Raw genomic sequence first — 19,741 nt, 5'->3', positions numbered from 1 at the left:
TTTGTAATTGCATTGTGATTGTATTTGTGGTAGAAGGATGCTGACTTTACATATTAGAAGCCATCGTTGTTGTCTCTGATATGATGCGAGGACTTTTTAAGCTTATATAGTTCTCATTATCTTCGAAACTTTGTTCCTTATTTTCAGCATTCTCAAAGTGAAGGCGCTTATACTTGCCTCGACTATGGTGGATCACCTCCTAAATTGATTAGGATAGTAAATATACATCAATATAAACTTTTGAAACACATGAAGGGAATGATTAAAACCTAAAAACAACCAAATAACATACATTTACAATTAGATATATTGGTTTTAAAATGCAAAAAAAAAAAAAGGAATATTAGGACTTCAAAGCTTTTATGCTTATGTGGAACAACTTTAAAGATACTCATAAAAAAACAAAATATTCAGATTGATTTTTCATGAGATTAAATGAACACAATGTCTCTATAAAAATTTTCACAGTAAAAGTGTAATTTAGAGAAATAGAAATAATTTATTTCATGACATATCATTACATACTTATTTAATTTTTTTAATTAAATTTTAAAAATTTATCGAAGTATATTTTTATTATTATTAGAAAAAGTATATTCATTATGAAGTAATAACAAAAATTAAAAGTATGATTGTCCATTGTAAAAGAAATTGTATTACTTTGATATTTAAAATTCATAAAGTGGATTCAATTTTAATATAGAATTGTTAGTTTGTTATCATATAAATTTTAATTTTTTTTTGACATTTAATCAATTTCCTTTCATCTCAATATTTATTAGAGTATAAACGTAATTTGTTCCCATGCAGTTGTAGCACATCAGCTCGATAGTTATACTTCCTAAACAAAATATATTGCTTTATGAACAACAACTTCAAAACTTAGATTTCTCTACAACAACTTCACAACTTGCTTTATCGACAACTGCAGCCGTCTCAAACGAACCCCTAATTCTTCCGTAGAATGTAGGCAAATACTTTATAGAAAAATGGAATTCACCATAAAGAAAGATATGCTTTTTATTGTTCAATGCATTATTGAATTCCAAGAACTAAAATTCTTGACTAGGATTGATTGTAGTGTAGTTAAATCAATTAATCGGAAGGATGCCAAAAATCTTGTCTCTACTATATTTATATGAATCAATTGTCTAATTTTGATTTTAATATAGAATATATTTTTAATTCTAAGTCGGTATTTGATTTCTATTCTATCAATTTTTGCATGATGGGGGAAGGTTGGATCTCAGGAAAGAGTAATGGTTGAATGACCCTAACCAAAAATAATTCTAAACAAAGAGACGGAGAAAATTCCTCTCAGGGAGGCCAGCTTAGCTTGAGAAAATATCTTTCCATCCGAAAATATGTTAAATATGTTTTCACATGATATCTTTTGAATTCATTGTTTTGTTATAAACTTTTATTGAATCTTAAAAACATAATATTATAATTGAGGAAGTAATAGCGAAAGGAAGCATTCTCAAGCCAAACAGAGTTCACTCTTTTTCATTCAGCCCTTTCAAATATTCACACACTCTTATATTTAGACTCAGAGGACATTAAAATTAAAAAAATATACAACCTAGTCAAAAATCTTTTTCCTATAGTCATTAATTGAGGAATCTATCTATTGGCATTTGTTTTCCTGTAGCCATGTGTTGTGGTAAGCCGTTATTGTTTAACTGTCTGCAGCTTATGAAAAAGAACAGATGTGGGTGAACTTCTTTATTAAAAGCATTTGATTCCCTTCACATATTGTTTGCTGTTAGTGGAGTCATGGTTCCTCAATGTTTTACATGACTTGTATATTGCAGCTCGTTGCTTGGATGGGGATTCATTTTTCATAGAGAAGGTTTTATCTTCCTGATTTGGGTTTCTTAGGAAGACATGATGTAAAGAATAAATCAAAGATTTCTCTTTGATGATCTTTCACAATTCTTTATTTAATTTGTTCAGGCGTTTTATGAGGATATTTCCTCTTTAGATCATCACAAAGATTTTATATGGAGAATTCTACCTGAGATGGTTGTTTAGTATTAGGATCTTGAGTCTTTTTTAGTATAATTTGAGTATACTGTAATTTTTCATTAATTTTTATTTGAAATCATTATTTAAGACATTATAGTTGTTGAATACAAATGGTTTAATTTATCTTGTCTTGTGGTGATTGTGTATGAACAAATTTAAGGGATTTATAATTTTGTGAAGAAATACAATTGTCATTGGTCTTTAATGAGATTTTTTGGAGGTATTGCAGAGATTTTTGGAATTACCCATTGGTTATAAATATCTTTAGTACGAGTAGGTAATCTAATTAATTATGCATCAAATTTTTTCACCATCTTTAAATCCAAGAAAAAAATCTCCTTTATGATTGTTTCTTTCATCATGACAAACATTCAAAAATATTTTTGTTTGATATTTTTAATATAGAAAGCTTTCATCATACCTTATGCATCTCCCAATAATAAAAATTGTCCTTTCATTGAAAATTTGGCTTCTTATTCTTGAAATGGATTAAGTTCCTTATCCTTATAATGTAAAATCCTAAGGATATTAGTGATTATTTTATTTACTTCATTATTCTTATGTAGAATTTCTACAGAGTTAAGAGAAGTATATATTTTTTTTCATAATTTTCTTTATAAAGAGCTACTTTTTAAGGATCAGCATAAGTACCCATTTATATTACCTTGAAGAATCCAATGAAGAGAAGCATTATAGTCATCATAATTAATTTAAATTATGTTGGAAATTGTGTTTGATATAGCAAGCTGGTTCAACTAAAACTATTTCTTTCATTGTTAATGTATAGAGGATTTTTCTGAGTCTATATATATATTTGCATGTGTGTATATGCTAATATAGATATGCATACTCATGCACTAAAAATGCACAAAGATAAGAATCTTATATGATTACGAATATGATCATCCATTTATATTTTTGGACTAGCATAAACACAAGCACAAACAAAAATTTTTTCACATTTTTATACATAAATATGGATTTTACACATACATGTGCATGCCAATTTATCATGAGCACATAAAGTGGAAAGTGGCAAGACTATCAAATTAGATTGCTAATAGTTCTATATATTACAATATCTCATTTTTTACTATTTGTTTATTTTTTTAAATCTAATGTAAGCAGGATTCGAACCCATGACCTTGTCAACAATTTTTTAAATCTTTATCATCTTAGGCTAACTGACACTCACTATCTTAGGCTACCTGCAGAGCTGCTCTAACTCAAGAGTTCTTCCCCATAGACCAATGCAAGAAGGTTAATGCATTATGGAATTTTAGTCCTTGCCTAATTTTGTTTTAACTGAAAATTCTTGCTGTTTCAAATAAATCCTGAATTTCTAGTTTTCTAATTATTCGCTGTTTCACATTTTCTGCAACATGAACTACTTGTTTTGTCTTCGGTTTCTTTTGAACAGAAGTTTGGAAATTCTTTTCATAATCTTGTTTACTAATTGCAGGTGCTCTCTGTCGCTGTTTACAACCATTATAAAAGAATCTATCTTGCATCACTGGACAAAGGGTTAGTCTTCATGTGACCTTATTTTTAAGTCGATAAATGCCAAAAAAACGAGCCTTGTGTCTATTTGTGTTCCTTTGTGTTTTGCTACTTTTTAATGCTGAAGAACTTCTAAACTATAAGGCGAGAAATTTCAATATTAAGCTGATTTATATATAGGCCTGGACCAGACTCAGAGAAACTTGATCATGTTTTCCATGATGATGATTGTGATGTAGAGTTGGAGAAGAGCAATGTACTATTGATGGGTCCAACTGGCTCTGGTATGCTACTTCAATTTCAGCCCGTATGCTTTATTATACTGTAGTTTTCTGTATTACCAACAATAATCAAGTTTAAGGTCACCCCGGAAGTTCAAGGTTATATTTATTCGATTTCTGACGTTTCACTGTGTTGTGATACTATTGGAAGGACAGGGAAGACGCTACTTGCCAAAACACTTGCTCGCTTTGTAAATGTTCCATTTGTTATTGCTGATGCAACAAATTTGACTCAGGCAAGTGCGTAGATGAATTTATCTTTTTCATATGTTATTTACTTTTGTTGGTCTACGTGTTTTGTTTATCTAGATGATGCGATCTTGGAAATGTATACAAATGTTGGAAAATTGATCTTTCATGTTTTAAAACAGATTGAGATCTGTGTTTTAAAATTGATTATAAAGTACTTATAAAAGGTAATACTAGAGCTATGGAGAATTAAGTCTTCAATGATTTAGGGCACATTTTCATTTCGTTGAAATTGAATGAGGGATTATAATCTAAAATATGGAATTGATATTCTTCCTTTTCTGTCGAATGTATGCTACAATTATTTTTGGATTAAATGCCTACAATTGGGCTTACCCCATGAACCTTCTACTAATGTAGGATTTTTTAAGGAATGATGTGTGTTGGTTTACTCTTGCAATATGTAGAGATTGTTTTTGTGATCTAAACCCATAAACTCTATAAGAAAGAAAGAAGTAGAAGAGGAATAGGGTGCAAGAAAATTGGAATGCTCCATATTTTATTAAGCCAAAACATGGCTCTATTTATAAGATTATATGATGAGTAAAATTATGAAGTTATAAACCAGAAAGAAAGAAAAAATCAATATGCAACTATTGCACTCTAAAAGGTTCTAACAATGTATGGTAAAATCTCTAGGAAATAATATTGTAGATTCATACTAAATTTGCTCAAACTGCTGGCCATAGGATGCCATTGTGGGGCGGAGAAGCCACATACATGCCAACCTTAGAAAATTGGAAGGTGCAAAAGTCCCAAGATTTTCTCCCTAAAGTGGACCACACCATTATCTTGTCTTCATTTGCTGCAAGTCCTTAGAAGGAATGATAATATTTGTTTCTTATTACAAAATAGTAATTTTTGCAAATTATTCAACACTCCTCCTTGAGCCAATTTATGAATATCAAACAAAGAAAGCTTATGAATTAAATTTTCATGTTGGGGTCTATCCATTCCTTTGGTTAAAATGTTAGTAGTTTGATCAACAAAATAAATTTATAAAATGCATAGTTATTTCCTATGAATTTTCTTTTTGATGAAGCGTCAATCTATCTTTACATGCTTTGTTTGGTAATGATGAAAATGATTATATGTTATACTGATAACCATATGATTGTCGCAAAATAGTTATATAAAATTCTTAGTTGTTACACAAAGTTCTTTTGGAGTAGTTTAAGTCAGGTTAATTCAGTAACCAAACTAGCCAGTTATTTGAGTTTTGCTTTTACACTACTTACAACCACATTTTATTTTTAGCTTCTCTTGGTAATAAGATTATCTCACACATATGTGCAATATCCAAAAGTAGATCTTCTATCTACTATAAATCAAATCCAATCAACATTAGTATAGGTTTCTATAATTATTTATTCTTCTTTCTTAAAAACAAGTCCCTTTCTAAAGCTTCCTTTTGGATATTTGAGAATCGTAGTAATAACATTAATATGTGCTTCGTAAGGGGCATGCATGACTGTTGACCTCTATAACTCGGTTGATGTCAACTAGACTAGGCATGGTGAAATGGAGAACGAAAAAATACTGTGCCGCACAAAAGTTGTCCAAATCATGTTAACCAAAAGTCGAAATTGATTGGATAGCGTTCCTTTACAAAATGGATAGTAACGATGCATTTAGGACTGTTGAATTAACTTAAATACAAAACCATATTACCAGGGGTCTTCACCCCAATAAGTCCATTCTCCTCTCTCATAATCGTGAGCCCGTTCTCCTCTTTCATGAATTCATGCTCAGTCTCTCCCTCACACGACCTGCTCTCGCCAAAAACTCCTTCCCACTCTCTTAGTCTCAGTCTCATGCAAGCTTCCGCTTCCCTGCTCTTCTCCCTCTATTCGACCCACCGAGCACTTGCGCATGACCCAACCTGCAGCCTCACCTGTCTAACTACCTAACTATTGCCAGTTTGCTATCAACCTCCCTGCAGACGTATGTTACCCTACTCATTGACTTCAATGCTCGACCACTTGCAGCCCTTTGCCCGTCCCCTTGCTTTCTTCCCTTCTTACGACTCCCGTCTTAAACCCAGCCGCTGCACCATCAGCTAAAAGACTTGTAGCCCTCCAGTAGAAGTACCTACACACTCTCTCTAATGCCGACGATTCTTAGTCCTAGTCACACGTTGGCCCATAGAAGTTGTTGCCCCTTTGCACTCACTCAGTCCGTTGGCCTACATCTTTCGTCTTCTAACCAGCTACTACCCACTTTTCCACTCTCTTTCCTGCTTCTTCCTAAAACAAAGAGAGAATTCCTCTCTCCTATTTTTATCTCTAGAAAGACAAAATATTAAATAAAAAAATAATAAATGTGAACGATCAAAGAATGGCTGGGAAATGAACATCTCTCTCTCTCTCTCATCATTAGGGAATATTGAAGACCCCGCGTTCCATTGATCTTAGATTTGGCTAGGAATGAAGACAATCTTTGCATTCCATCGATCTTAGATTTAACCATACTTTTTACCTCCCTTAGTTGATCTTAGATTCTGAGTCAGGGGATGTGAAGAGCGATGCTTGAAGAATGTTCGACAGAGGACGACAGGCTACTGTCGAACAATAGTTGTCATAATGGCCTTGCGAACTTGATGCCATTGACACATTCATGGTCCCTCCTGAGTGTGGCTGTTGTGGCTCAAAATCATTGGCGAAAAGGCTTGAACTCCCTCGAGATTTTCAAGCCTATTACAAAATACAAAGATTAAAAAAAATTATGATTGATGTATGTTATTAATTTATAAACTATATCTTTATTAAGACCTGCAAGAATATCATTGATTTTTATTTTCTCCACAAAATAGAGAGAAAGAAAGGTGAAATGCCCCATTTTTTTTATTTGTCTAAAATATTATTCTATTTATAAAATACAAAGTAATAAACCATAAAAGAAAAGAAATAAAATGGCAGCAATTGCACTTAAAAAGTTACCAACAGTGGATGATAGAATCTTTAGGAAATAATATTGTAAATCTTCCCAAACCACTTACCATAGAATGCCATCCAAGGGTGGAGAAGTAGCCATGTCAGTGACCCAAGGAAGCTCTCATTACTACAGCTGCATGCTTGCCAACCTTGGCAATACTCCATGTACAAGAATCCCAAGATTTCTGCCCCAATTTGGCCCTCCAGTATCCTGCAACCGCATCTTCATAGAAAGAATGAATATATTTCTTTCTTATTTTAGTCAAGAAATTACTGTGAATTATTCAATAACTTCCAATTTAGGTGGAGGCAATCTATCCATTTCTTCATACCTGCTCTCTATATTAAAGTACAATTTTCCCAATAGAGTTAATTGAGTTAAGCCCACCATCTTTAGGGCTAAATCAATAATCAAGGGACATTGGGTCTAGGTCTCAGCTTTCTCTTGTTATTGTGTTTGGTTATAGTATTATTAGTGCGATTTAACATGGAATCCTTACATAATTGATCATATTATGATACTAGTGAGTCCAACAAAATGCATCAAGTGGATTGCGACTGAGATTAGGGATCAAGTTTTGAAACCTTGAAAGGATAATTTACATAGACCCCAGAGGCCTGGACAACTTGCAGATCAACATCAATCAAAACGATTAGTTTTTTGTGGGAAATGGAAGAGTTCAAGGCTTTTAGTGTCACATTAGTGGTGCAAGGATGACAATTTCTGTTGTACCTGTTTTTAAGTTTTGATTTGAAGGGCTACTGAAGTGAAAAGAAAACCAAGATAGCACAAAGCAATAAAAAAAACATCTTTTTTGGAATCCTTACTTTCTAATCTGGTCACATCTAAAAATCTGAACAAAATTATTTGACTACTCATTTCGCATCAGGAATGTTATCCCAAGTACCAGAAATTATTCTATAACAATCCAGGCAATAGAAAATCCATAATTTTTTTTTGTGGATAGTATGACTTCAATGTTCATTGGTGCCACGTGAAAGTAGCAGCCTTTTCCATGCCTCCTAAGTGAATCCAGCCTATTATTAACATACTTGTGGGAATTCTAGCTCATATTATTGTTTGCTTTATGTTCCTTCCAGTACTAAAACTTTGCATTAGAAAGCTTGTAGGTGTTATGTTTTTCATTTGCTAATCCAACTTATTGCTTTTCATTTGCATCTTTTTCCCTCTCCTTTGAGATTAGTAAAATCTAATATTTTGAATAGATATTCTGTGAAGTTTTTGCGAGGGCTGTAAGTTTCTATTGATATGCATCCTCCTCTTCTTAGTGAATGGTAAGTTTCTAAAATTGAATTTTTAATGATATCTGGCAGGCAGGATATGTTGGTGAAGATGTTGAGTCAATATTACATAAATTGCTAATGGTATGTACCAAATTTCCTTAATGCATATACTAAACATATTCTCTAATAGTTTTACTGTCTTGCTCTATTGTTTAAATTTGATGAGGACTTTGCTGGCTCTTAAACCTTTTTTATGATCATGTTATTTGCATCATTTTTGTGAAGCATTACTCCTTATTTGTATGTTACTGCATCTAGCATTTTTTTCAGTGTAATTTCCAACTTTGAAAAGAAGCATCATGTGTTGACACTATGATATCTTTTTGCAAATCAATAATACTAAAGCTAATGATAATGATATCCAGTTTAAATTAGTGTATGCGGAGATGCCTTTTCAAGAGTTTATGGTTAATCTTGCCCTTGGTAATGTAATGCACTGTTTTTGCTATATAGAATTCATGCTGTGCTCATTTTCAAAGGCTTTGTCAGTCATTGATTCCAATTATATGCCTGCGTTTGGGTCGTTAGAGAACTGCAGCTAATTGCTTGAATTATTGCATCTTACAATTTTCCACAGATTGTTTCTTCAATTTCTTTTGGTTCTATTTCTCAAATTTTATTCAGTTTTATGTTGGTAGCAGTTAATAAAACTTCTGGAGCTTTTTTTCTTAAAATTTTTATTTAACAGGCTGATTTGGCTATTCTTTTTTGAATGCTTGATTGTTTTAAATGGCTAAGCGCAATCAGTAATCTCTTGATACAGATGCGGCCTATGGGCCTGCCCATTCATTTTATTTCCCAAACATTAGCGCTATGTTGGCTTTTGATTTTATGAATCTAAAGTTGTGGGCTCCGAAAATTCGGCCCCGGCCTCCGCCCACTAATTGCTTTTCTTCTTTGGCGAGGGGGAGTTTTAACGGAATTAAGTTCCGGGGTAAATTTTGGAAGGCAGATGGATTTGTAGATAAGACACTACCAGAGATTTAGCTCTCATTTTGTGAGGACTTTATGATATGAGTTCTAGTTTCCAATAGGCGCAAGCCCCTATAGTTAATTACCCCTCCCGATCACAAGAGAGAACTTTCGATTAAGGCTAGTCATTAATCAGATACGTTGTATCCATAGATACGTAGTATCAGGCATATAGTAGCAGCAATGGGCATTGAGATTTGGAAATTTGGAAAATGTTTGATATTTAAATAGAAATTTTCACCATTTTGCACTTAAAGTGGATGGTGGGCGAATGGATGATGGACCCGATCAAGATCCCATGGTTCCGTCGTCCCGGGTTATCATGGTTCATGGTCTACTTAGTCAGAGGAGGTAGTCGACCCAACCTGACAAAAGGATTCTTGTCGGCAGCCATGAGTTGCTTCGTCCAAGGGTACCTTGTAGACCTGGGATGGGTATTTACCTAAGGGGACAACTTTGAATCCACCTTAGCTAACAGAGGGCTTTGTGCCCTATCGATCATATCCTATTGATTCATATATAAAGGATTTAATGCCACTAAGGAACGTATTGGCTCTGGCCATAACCGGTATTTCGTGGTGCCATTTGGCGGGAAAACCACTCGGTTCAGAGGACCCCGGGTCATAACCGTTTATCCCGCGGTACCATTTGGTGGCAAAACTTCCGGTTAGAGGACACGTACCACATCCTTACTGACTGGATATTATTTGAGAATGGATCATTGTGATATTTTCAACTATGCACTATGCATTAGCTCTTTGTGAGCTAAAGTAAATTTTGATTTGTCCACCCAATAAACTGTTGCGGAGGGTGGATGAATTTTGTTTTAAGTGTTTGATGATTTATTTCAATTTTAAATATTTTGGGATTTTTGGAATCTTCGATTTTGGACTTTGTGGGTATTTAGGTGACACTTGAAAGTATTTGAAGTTAACCCCTCCGATTGAGATCTTCGTTCAACACGGCCATCATCGGGGTGACTTTGGGGTCATTTTCATTTGTGGTTTGAACCTTGTCGACTACGTCGAGTTATCGACGGAAGATCGAGTTTCACAGGTTTCATGCCTTTGTTTGTGAATTTTCTTTGTTAAAGGCCTTGAAGGCCTAATATGAATATATAAAATAAATATTCCGATCAATTTTATGACTGCAGATTTATCTTATGGTTCAGACCCTGTCTACTCCTATTTACCTGCTTAGGAGGATCGGGTTTCGTAGGCTTTGTACCTTTATTAGTGAATTCTTATCGTTATAGGCCTTGAATACCTAATATGAATGTATTAGGACAAATATACCTATCATCAAAACCGTATATTTGTTTGATGGTTCGAACCCTATCAACTCCTATTGATCAGTATAGAAGGATCGGGTTCGAACTTGAATTCACTTATTGACCCGCGCAACATTCTTAGACGTTACGTGTGTACCAATAACACGCTCGTCGGGGCCCATACGTGTATGATTTTATCGATGAATTTTTTCTTATAAATGGCCTTGAAGGCCTAATATGAATGTATAAACTAAATATCTTGGTCGACCTCATGACCGCATATTTATTTAATGGTTCGAACCGTATCAAGAAGGATCGGGTTCGAACTTAGATTCATCATTTAGCCCGCGCAGCATCCTTAGACGTCACGTGTGTATCAAAAACACGCTCGCTGGGGCCCATGCGCATACCTGTTAATGGCGAATGGCGCACCATGGCGCAAAGGTCCATTTGGAGCCATGGCGCATAGCGCACGGCGCGGCGCGCTCTATTTTGAACATGGCGCAAGCTATATAAAAATTATAAAATAATAAGCATGAATATGAAATATTATTAAAAATGAAAGACAATCTATCATAATAATAAAATACAACCATAACATATATAAGTTTGACTAAGTAACATTCAAATATCTCATAATTCAAATACTACAATCTTTTTTTTAAAAGATCAAATAAGAATTTAATCTACTCTTCTTGAGAATCATCATCAGCAGCAAATGTTAAAAAAGCTTAATTATCTTCTTCAACATTGTCTCCTACTTCATAATCCTCTTCATCACCATCGATACCACTACTTCATAATCCTATAAGAACTGAATCTGACATTTTATGATCACCTAAAACCAAACAAATTTAGATAAAAGAAACATAATATTGTCCAAGAAACATAATATGGGGGCTGCCGGGGGTCCAAGGGGGCGCTGCCCCCTGGCGGAACAAAATTTATTTGTAAGAGAAATTTTGAAGTTCGTTTGTATGGAAATTAGGGAGCGGTACCGAGCATGTATCTAGTTGTACTGAGCTGTACCGAGTGGTACAAAGCATGTAACTAGCGGTACCGTGCATGTACCGAGCGGTACCGAGCATTTACATAGCGGTACCGAGCGGTATCATGCATGTACTTAGCAATACCGAGAGTGTACCTAGTTGTACCGAGCTGTACCGAGTGATACAAAGCATGTACCGAGCGGTACCGAGCATGTACCGAGCGTGTACCTAGTTGTACAGAGCTGTACCGAGCGGTACAGAGCATGTAACTAGCGGTACCGAGCGGTATAAAAACATATTCATAAGTATACCAAAATTTAAAAACAATTTGGCGCGCTATTTTGCACCGTGTGCAATGCGCCATGGCTCACATGTGGCGCAAATAGCGCGCGCTATTTTAAACACATGTGCCTCGCCATGAACATGGTGCCGTAGGTGCGCCGCGCCGCGCCGTGCGCCATGGCGCGCGCTATTTTGCGCTATTGACAGCTATGCCCATGCGGGTCATGATTGTATTTACCCCTTTAGTGTACCTATGTGTATACAAATTATGGTGCATTTGCGGGAGTATTCCGGACATTTGACAGGTTTTTCACGACGGCCCGTAGGGACTCATATTTGATGTATCATTTTTGCATTTTGTTTGTGGATAATAGATTGGGCATATAGCGGGTCTCCCATAGCAGGTTGTAGGTGCCTGTGTTTGTCGCATGTCCTTCATCTTTACTTGCAAATGATCAACATATTTGATTGACATTGTATAGGAGTTGACTACAAGGATGATGTAGCATCTATTATCTTCTACTACACAGCTTGTAGGTGCTTGTATATGTTCTTGATTTCCTTATGTATTGTTGACTGGCGAACTGCCACATCTATTTGCATGTCTTCTAATGCTCATAAGAATTATTGATTGTATATTTGTTCGGGATCAAATTATATATCCCCTCCTATTTCATTGCTTGCAAGATTGAATATGGTTGTTTATGTTCTGATGTTGATGGTAGAAGTGTTGTAAGGCAGCTGCTTCATCTACCAAATATTCTTCATACCTTGCTCACGAGCATGTCATATCATTTGTGACATGACATCGTATGTTTGTAGGGACGATTTAGCACATTCACTTTGTATATTAACATTGATTGTTGAATGGATTGCATTCATCAATGATCTCCCCATGTATGTTGATTGATAATTGTTACATTTACTTGTGTATCTTTTAATAATTGTGGTAGCCGTCATTTGTACCCACAAGATATCTAATCTCGATTGTAGGGGAGTCGTTGCTTTCACATCTTAGCCATCGTCATCAGTTATAAGTGGGCAAATGTGTTCGTTATGTTCCTTGTAGAGAAGTTAGATCCCTCTACATCCCTCATGAATAAATTATATCATTCATTAGAAACCACATTTTGAGCAAATGGTTTTCAAGATCCTTTGTAGCAGCTTTCCCTATTCATACATGAGCCCTCTTTGTTCATCAGGGATCGCCTGATCTTTGTTTGTGGGCAAATAACAACTACCTACAGTCCACCGTTTTCTTTACACTTACTAGTAGATACACTGCATTTTTTCATTTTCATTCACTTTGCAATTTATTGTTTATATTTGAGTTGTACAGAAACTTCAGTTATCATAAGTCGTTGCTTGCAATTCTCCATTGATACTCATTTAAATACATCTAAATATATCACATTGTTATTTTCAAAGTATGCCAAGTCCTTCCGGTAGTATTTGTATGATGATCCCTTGATACTCTAATGAGATTCATTGCTGTCGATTGTGGATATATAATTGCATTATCTATTCAATCTTTGCTTGCATGATTAATGCTTATCATTTTGTCAAATTACAAGCTTTTATTTTAGATTTCGTTCAATCTTGTCTATTTTAATGTTCAATTCAGTTCAGACTCTGTTGACCTCTATTAAAGCATCCAAGCAAGAGCAGACAAAGGAAATAAATAAAAAGCTCAAAATCATTACTTGTGTCGAATCTTGCTCGAATCCCTATAGAAATCACGCCAGGATCTGATCGCAAGTCTGCTATTCGGCGCCGTCTCGGATACGCGATAGTTGCCCATCCCCTCGCGTGTGAAAATCTCGCTCGATTCAAGTCGTTCAATACAGGCATCGAATGGAGGCCCCGGGCACTGTCTCTGCCGAACTCCTCTCCACGTTGAACTCCAAGCCCTCGATCCCTCTCTACACCTGACCATAGCCTGCGCCTCTTCCATTCACGATCCACTCGGCTCCTTCCTCCCTTCCCCTTCGCGATCTCCCTCACGACCCCTTGCTTCTTTCGATCCAGTAAACAGAGACAGAGAGAGAGAGAGAGAGAGAGAGAGAGAGAGAGAGAGAGAGAGAGAGACTAAACTTGCCATATGAACGAACAAAAGTGAACTTGAATGTGGACTGAAGCTGACAAAGAACTCGAACCACAGGGGACTTAGACTCAAGCTAGACTTGTGAACATGAGCTGAACTTGTGCTTTGAACTCAAACAAGGACATGAATTGGGACTGAATTTGGTTGGAAAATCAAATGAGCTAAATGAAAACTTGAATTAAAACTTGACTATAAACTTGACATAAGCTTTGAAATTGATTCATACATTATGTGTACTTGATTTGAACATAAGCAAAATAACTTATAAGCTTGGACTTGATTGGAATCAAATCCAAATGAGAAATGAACATAAACTTAACTTGATAATGACATAAAATTTTAATGGAATTTTAAAGGATTTTCATTTTGAATACGAGTGTTAATTAGGAGATGTCATTCAAGCCCTATGCAAATGAATAAAGATGCTTGCGCTTTGACATGGAACCCCTTGAACAATAGCATTCAAATGATTGTAAGTGGAACTGCAAATCTACGAAACCTTCAATAGAAGTCATTTTCTATTCATGAAAACTATGCCAGTGGAGAAAGTTGCTTGGAAAGGACAACAAGGAATATATAACCAATATGTGTATGAAATGGCATACTACACCTACAAGCATGAACATGAATCTATTGCATATACGTGATCCACTTGCAAATGATGCATTAGAATATCTTAGCGAGTGCTACACATCATATACTGATGATGGAAGCAACCATATAAATCTTGCAAAAAGATGTAATAGTCCCCACAAGTGCATATTGTGTAGTAAATGGCAAGCGTTAGCATCTGCTAACAATGATAGAGAATTTACCATACACACAACGAGCCTACGAATGCTAATCAGCAATAGGCAATGGATGTTACGATATCCTTACAGTTAAGGAGCATGTGGTGGTCAACAAATATACTAGTCATATACAGGCTTAAGCATGATGATATATATATATATATATAAAAAACAAATGTAAGCTTATATGAGCTATTGTATGAAACCTGTTATGTTATTCATAGACAAATGCAGAAGAGTTTTATCAGATGCAAGCTTCTACAATTCGTGATAGGAGAGCTGCCATATACATTACATATCATCCATGGGCAAACATCGAAGCACTACGACAAGCATGGGACTCCTACGAGGTACTGTAGAAGACTCATATACATCCAATGTACCACCCACAAGCAAAAATGCAACATGATTAAGCCAAATTTAAATGCCTACGAGCTAAGCAGGAGATTCGTTAGTGCACTACAATCTACCTGCGCAAATCATGCAAGTAGTGCACGACAGTCTACCTGTACAAAGCAACGAACAACTAAACTCAGAAGCTGCAATGCAATGCCACCGGATCCGCAATATTCACACAAGCGGATAGAAGGTGTTTACAAATATTTTCAGAATACCCCTGCACGTGCATTATAAATTGTATACACATAGATACACTAAAGGGGAAAGTACAATCTTGACCCGATGGGCCCCGACGAGCATGTTCTTGGTACACACGTGACGTCTAGGGATGCTGCGCGGGTTATCAAATTACCCGATTCTCCTAAGCAGGTAAATAGAAATCGACAAGGTTCAATAGATAATTACAAAATGCCTACAAAAACCCACATGGGCCTCGGCGAGCGTGTTGTGGGAACACACGTGACGCCTAAGGATGCTACGTGGGTCAATAAGTGAATTCAAGTTCGAACCTGATCCTTCTATACAGATCAATAGAAGTCGACAAGGTTAGAACAATCAAACTAGTAAACGGTGATGACGACCAATATATTTATTTTATTATATTCATATTAGGCCTTCAAGGTCTATAACAATATGAATTCACTAATATAGATACAAAGCCTACGAAATCCGATCCTCCCAAGCAGGCAAATAGGATTAAACAGGGTTCCAGTCATCGAATAAATATGCGGTCACGAAGTCGACCGGAATATTTATCTTATACATTCATATCAGGCCTTCAAGGCTTTTAATAGAGAAAATTCACAAATAAATGCACAAAGACTACGAGAAACCCGATCCTCGGTCAACAGCCCGACCGAATCGACAAGGTTCAAGCTACAAATGAAAATGATCCCAAACACCCTGATGACGGCCGTGTTGAATGTAAATCTCAACCGGAGGGGTTTATAAATACTTTCAAATGCCTTCCAAATTCCACTCAAATATCCACAAAAATTCAAAAATTTCACAAAGTCCAAAACCCAACAAATTTCAAACTCCAAGATATTTAAAACTGAAATCAAATTATTCAAATCACTTAAAGCAAAATCATCCACCCTCCGCAACAGTTTACTGAGGTGGATAAATAAATTTTACTTCAGCTCATAAAGAGCTAAATGCCTAGTCGAAAATATCACTAGGATCCATTCTCAAACAATCTCCTGCCAATAAGGATGTGGTACATGTCCTCTAACCAGCGATTTTTTAGCTAAATGCCACCGCAGGATAAACGGTTATGACCCTGGGCCCTCTGAACCTAGTGGTTTTGCCGCCAAATGGCACCACGAAATACCGGTTATGGCCAGAGCCAATACGCTCCTTAATGACATCAAATCCTTGAGATATAAATCAATAAGATATGATCGATAGGGCACAAAGCCCTCTGTTAGCTAAGGTGGATTCAAATTTATCCCCTTAGACAAATATTCATCCCAGGTCTATAAGGCCCCCTTGGACGAAGCAACCCATGGTGACTGCAGAGGGATGGCGACTGCAGCAAAGCAGGATTTGCGATCGTTTTGCCAGGATATCCGGCAGAGGTAATGATTTATGCATTTTTTTTTATTTCTTTTGTTTGTTTCTATTTGGGTTGTAGATTATAGGTCAAGAAAAGTTCAGAAGAATTTGAGGAAATTCCTATTTCTACTGAAGTCCTAATGAAGGGATTTTGGTGGTTATTGTTTTCCATTATTAATGAGGACATCCGACGGTGGATGTTAATCAAAGGAAGAGACGAAAATTGATGGCTTAGATCCATCCATTTTATATTATATTTTTTATTTAATTATGCATTTTTCGTCTTTACCCTTAAGGGTCTTGTCTTATGTAAGCCCAAGGGGCAAAGTTATTTTTTTGTTTCTTTTAAGACATATATATAGAGGCCATTGCTCTTGTATTAGATCAATGATGAATTAATAAAAAAAATTGTTTCTACACTTTGTTCTTGAGAGCGATGAGAGTTCTTAGGAGAGTGGAAGTTCTATGTGAGAGCAATGAAATACCCACCAGCCGTAGGATTGTTCGGGCTCGTGGTTGAAGTCCCTTAGTGAAGGGCAACACAATACCCTTCAGTCTTTGGTCCGAGGCTCACGGTTTATTTTCTTTCTCTAATCCCTCACGTCCTTCTCTGAAATACCCACCAGTCGTAGGATTGTTCGGGCTCGTGGTTGAAGTCCCTTAGTGATGGGCAACGCAATACCCTTCAGTCTTTGGTCCGAGACTCACGATTTATTTTCTTTCTCTAATCCCTCACGTCCTTCTCCTTTAACCGCTGGCTACATCTTCCCTTAGCCTCCGACTTTCTACATCCCATCCTCTTCCCCCCCACTGGCCACCCACCCCCTTTCCTTTTCACCATCGGCCACCACCCTTCCATTCTTCCAACCGCCGATCTCCTCTCCGTCTCCACCCTAAAACCCCACCAAACCACCACTTTCTCTACCAAGCCACCACTTTCCTTAGCCCTCTCATCCTAGTTTCTTTCTTTCCTATTTGGATTTGTTTTAATTTTGGAAAGCTTTTGAATTTAAATTCAAATGAATTTAAATTTCAAATCCTTTCCTAAATTAGTTATCTTATTTTAGGAAAGTATTCCAATCAAACCTATTTCAAATTCCAATAGGATTTGATTTAAATACTCCTTCCTAATTTAATATTCCCCACTTGGCAAGCTTTAAATCACCTAATTAAAAGGCCCATTAATGCTCGCCTAATTAAGCCTCCAATCCCACCAATTACTTTCACGCTATGGTTAAATTAATTTCAGCATTTTGAATTTGATTCCCTCCTATTTCAAATTCAAATTTATGAAATTGAATTTCCCTCCAAAACCGCCGCCCCAACCTAAACCCTACCCACTCCTCCTAGCCGTCGGCTTTAGCCCCACCCTTTTCCCTCATAAATTTATTTTTTCTTTAATTAAGTCGTTTTAATTTTGGTAAATTTTTTGAATTCAAATTCAAACGAATTTGAAAATTCAAATTCTTTCCTAATTTATTTAATTTAATTTTGGAAAGTCTTCGCTCAATCAAGGAATAATTAAATCTGAAATTGATTGGGAATCAATTCTAAATTCCTACATCATCAAACCTAAACAATTCTCTCCACTCCTTTGGCCGGCCCCCATCTCTTTCTCTCCCTCCTAAATTAAATACAATTCCGTGCAAGAGGTTTAGTGGTTGTTCAAGTGGAAGGAAAGTGAGTGTAATGTTAAGATTTACTTGTAAAGTAGACTTAATCTACTAGTCAGTTTCGTGCCAGCAGGCCCATCCTGGTCAGATCTGGTCTAAGTATAGACATAAATTTAGCCCACCCAGAATGTTGGGAAAATGTAATAGATAATATATAAAATATTGTTTGTTTGTATAGAGTTATTTTAGTTTAGTAAAATAGATTTAATTATATCTTGAAAGCCTAGGTCCGGCCTGAGAAGCCATAGCCAAGCAAGGCCTTAAGTGTTTCTTCTATTTTAACCAACTAATGCGATTAAGGGACCTTGGCATACTTAAGTGTCCGTTAAGGCCCAACGTCCAGTGTACAGTGAGGCATAAACTTTGTTTCTAGTTGGGGTATTCATAATTCAACCATTTTTTGTCATTATTTTGATGTATTTTGTATTTACCAATTGTTTTGTCAGTCTTTTGTACGTTTACTGTCTATTGAAAACCACTGCTTATGAGAAATTTTAATAGCAATGTGTTACTTTATTCTACTCTCTTGGGTTTGATTGCCCTTCCGTTTGTGTATTTTTTCAAGTGTTTACAAAATAGTTTCCTTTTGCTGAATTTAGGTTGCTGAGTTCAACGTACAAGCTGCTCAACAAGGCATTGTGTACATTGATGAAGTTGATAAAATGGCAAAGAAGGTCCTAGAAATTTTCAATTTTTGAGTTATAGTTTTTTTTTTTGTCAGGAAAAATCTCATTTTCTTCTGCATGCTGCAGTCTGAGAGTCTTAATATTAGTCGAGATGTTTCTGGTGAAGGTGTCCAGCAGGCATTATTGAAAATGCTTGAAGGAACTGTAAGTAGCACAGTAATGGATGAGCTTTCCTTTATTTTTGGCGCAGTCTTTTCATTTTACTTTATTTAAATGTTTAACATTTACATAACCTCAAGTTTTGTTCTTCCTACATTCGATAAAATTTTGACATTCATTCGTTCACTTAGCTTAATCTGATGAGTGAATTATTAATTTTCTTATTTTGCAGCAGCAACAACAACAACATCAAGCCTTTATCTCATTATGTGGGGTCGGCTACATTAATCTTTTTTCTCCTTTGTGTCATATTAAAAGTCAAATTCTCGTTTAAATCTAATAAAGAAAAATCATTTCTAATATTTTCTAACCAAGTCTTTTAGGTCTGCCTCTATCTTTCTTAACATAAGTCAAATCTAATACCTCTTCTTTCCTAAGCTAATAGTATTCTTATCTGCCATTATTGAAAATTTTTGTTGGAACTGTAAGTAATATGCTATTAGTTTAGTTTTATAATTTTTCTGTGCTGTCTTTTAACTTGGTTCAAAGTTTCGAAAATTTATATTTCCTTTTTATCTTCACTGATCCAGGAAGGATTTGAAAATATGATTTTAGGTGGGCCT

General features: G+C 35.7%; 1 protein-coding gene across 3 annotated transcripts in view; it reads left to right on the top strand.

Annotated features, from left to right (window-relative positions):
* Nucleotides 1-19,741, top strand: part of LOC110115723 (CLP protease regulatory subunit CLPX1, mitochondrial) — a 46,316-nt gene that overhangs the window by 7,551 nt on the left and 19,024 nt on the right. For all 3 annotated transcript variants that reach the window (XM_028693486.1, XM_028693485.1, XM_020849050.2), the window contains exons 2-7: nucleotides 3,491-3,552; nucleotides 3,709-3,812; nucleotides 3,966-4,045; nucleotides 8,327-8,377; nucleotides 18,933-19,007; nucleotides 19,086-19,163. In XM_028693486.1, coding sequence (XP_028549319.1) covers nucleotides 3,491-3,552; nucleotides 3,709-3,812; nucleotides 3,966-4,045; nucleotides 8,327-8,377; nucleotides 18,933-19,007; nucleotides 19,086-19,163 — 450 coding nt within the window. The remainder of the gene's footprint in view (nucleotides 1-3,490; nucleotides 3,553-3,708; nucleotides 3,813-3,965; nucleotides 4,046-8,326; nucleotides 8,378-18,932; nucleotides 19,008-19,085; nucleotides 19,164-19,741) is intronic.

This window comes from Dendrobium catenatum, unplaced genomic scaffold, assembly GCF_001605985.2.
Source record: "Dendrobium catenatum unplaced genomic scaffold, ASM160598v2 fragScaff_scaffold_306, whole genome shotgun sequence".
Lineage (NCBI taxonomy): Eukaryota > Viridiplantae > Streptophyta > Magnoliopsida > Asparagales > Orchidaceae > Dendrobium > Dendrobium catenatum.
This window is presented reverse-complemented; position numbering and strand designations above follow the sequence as displayed.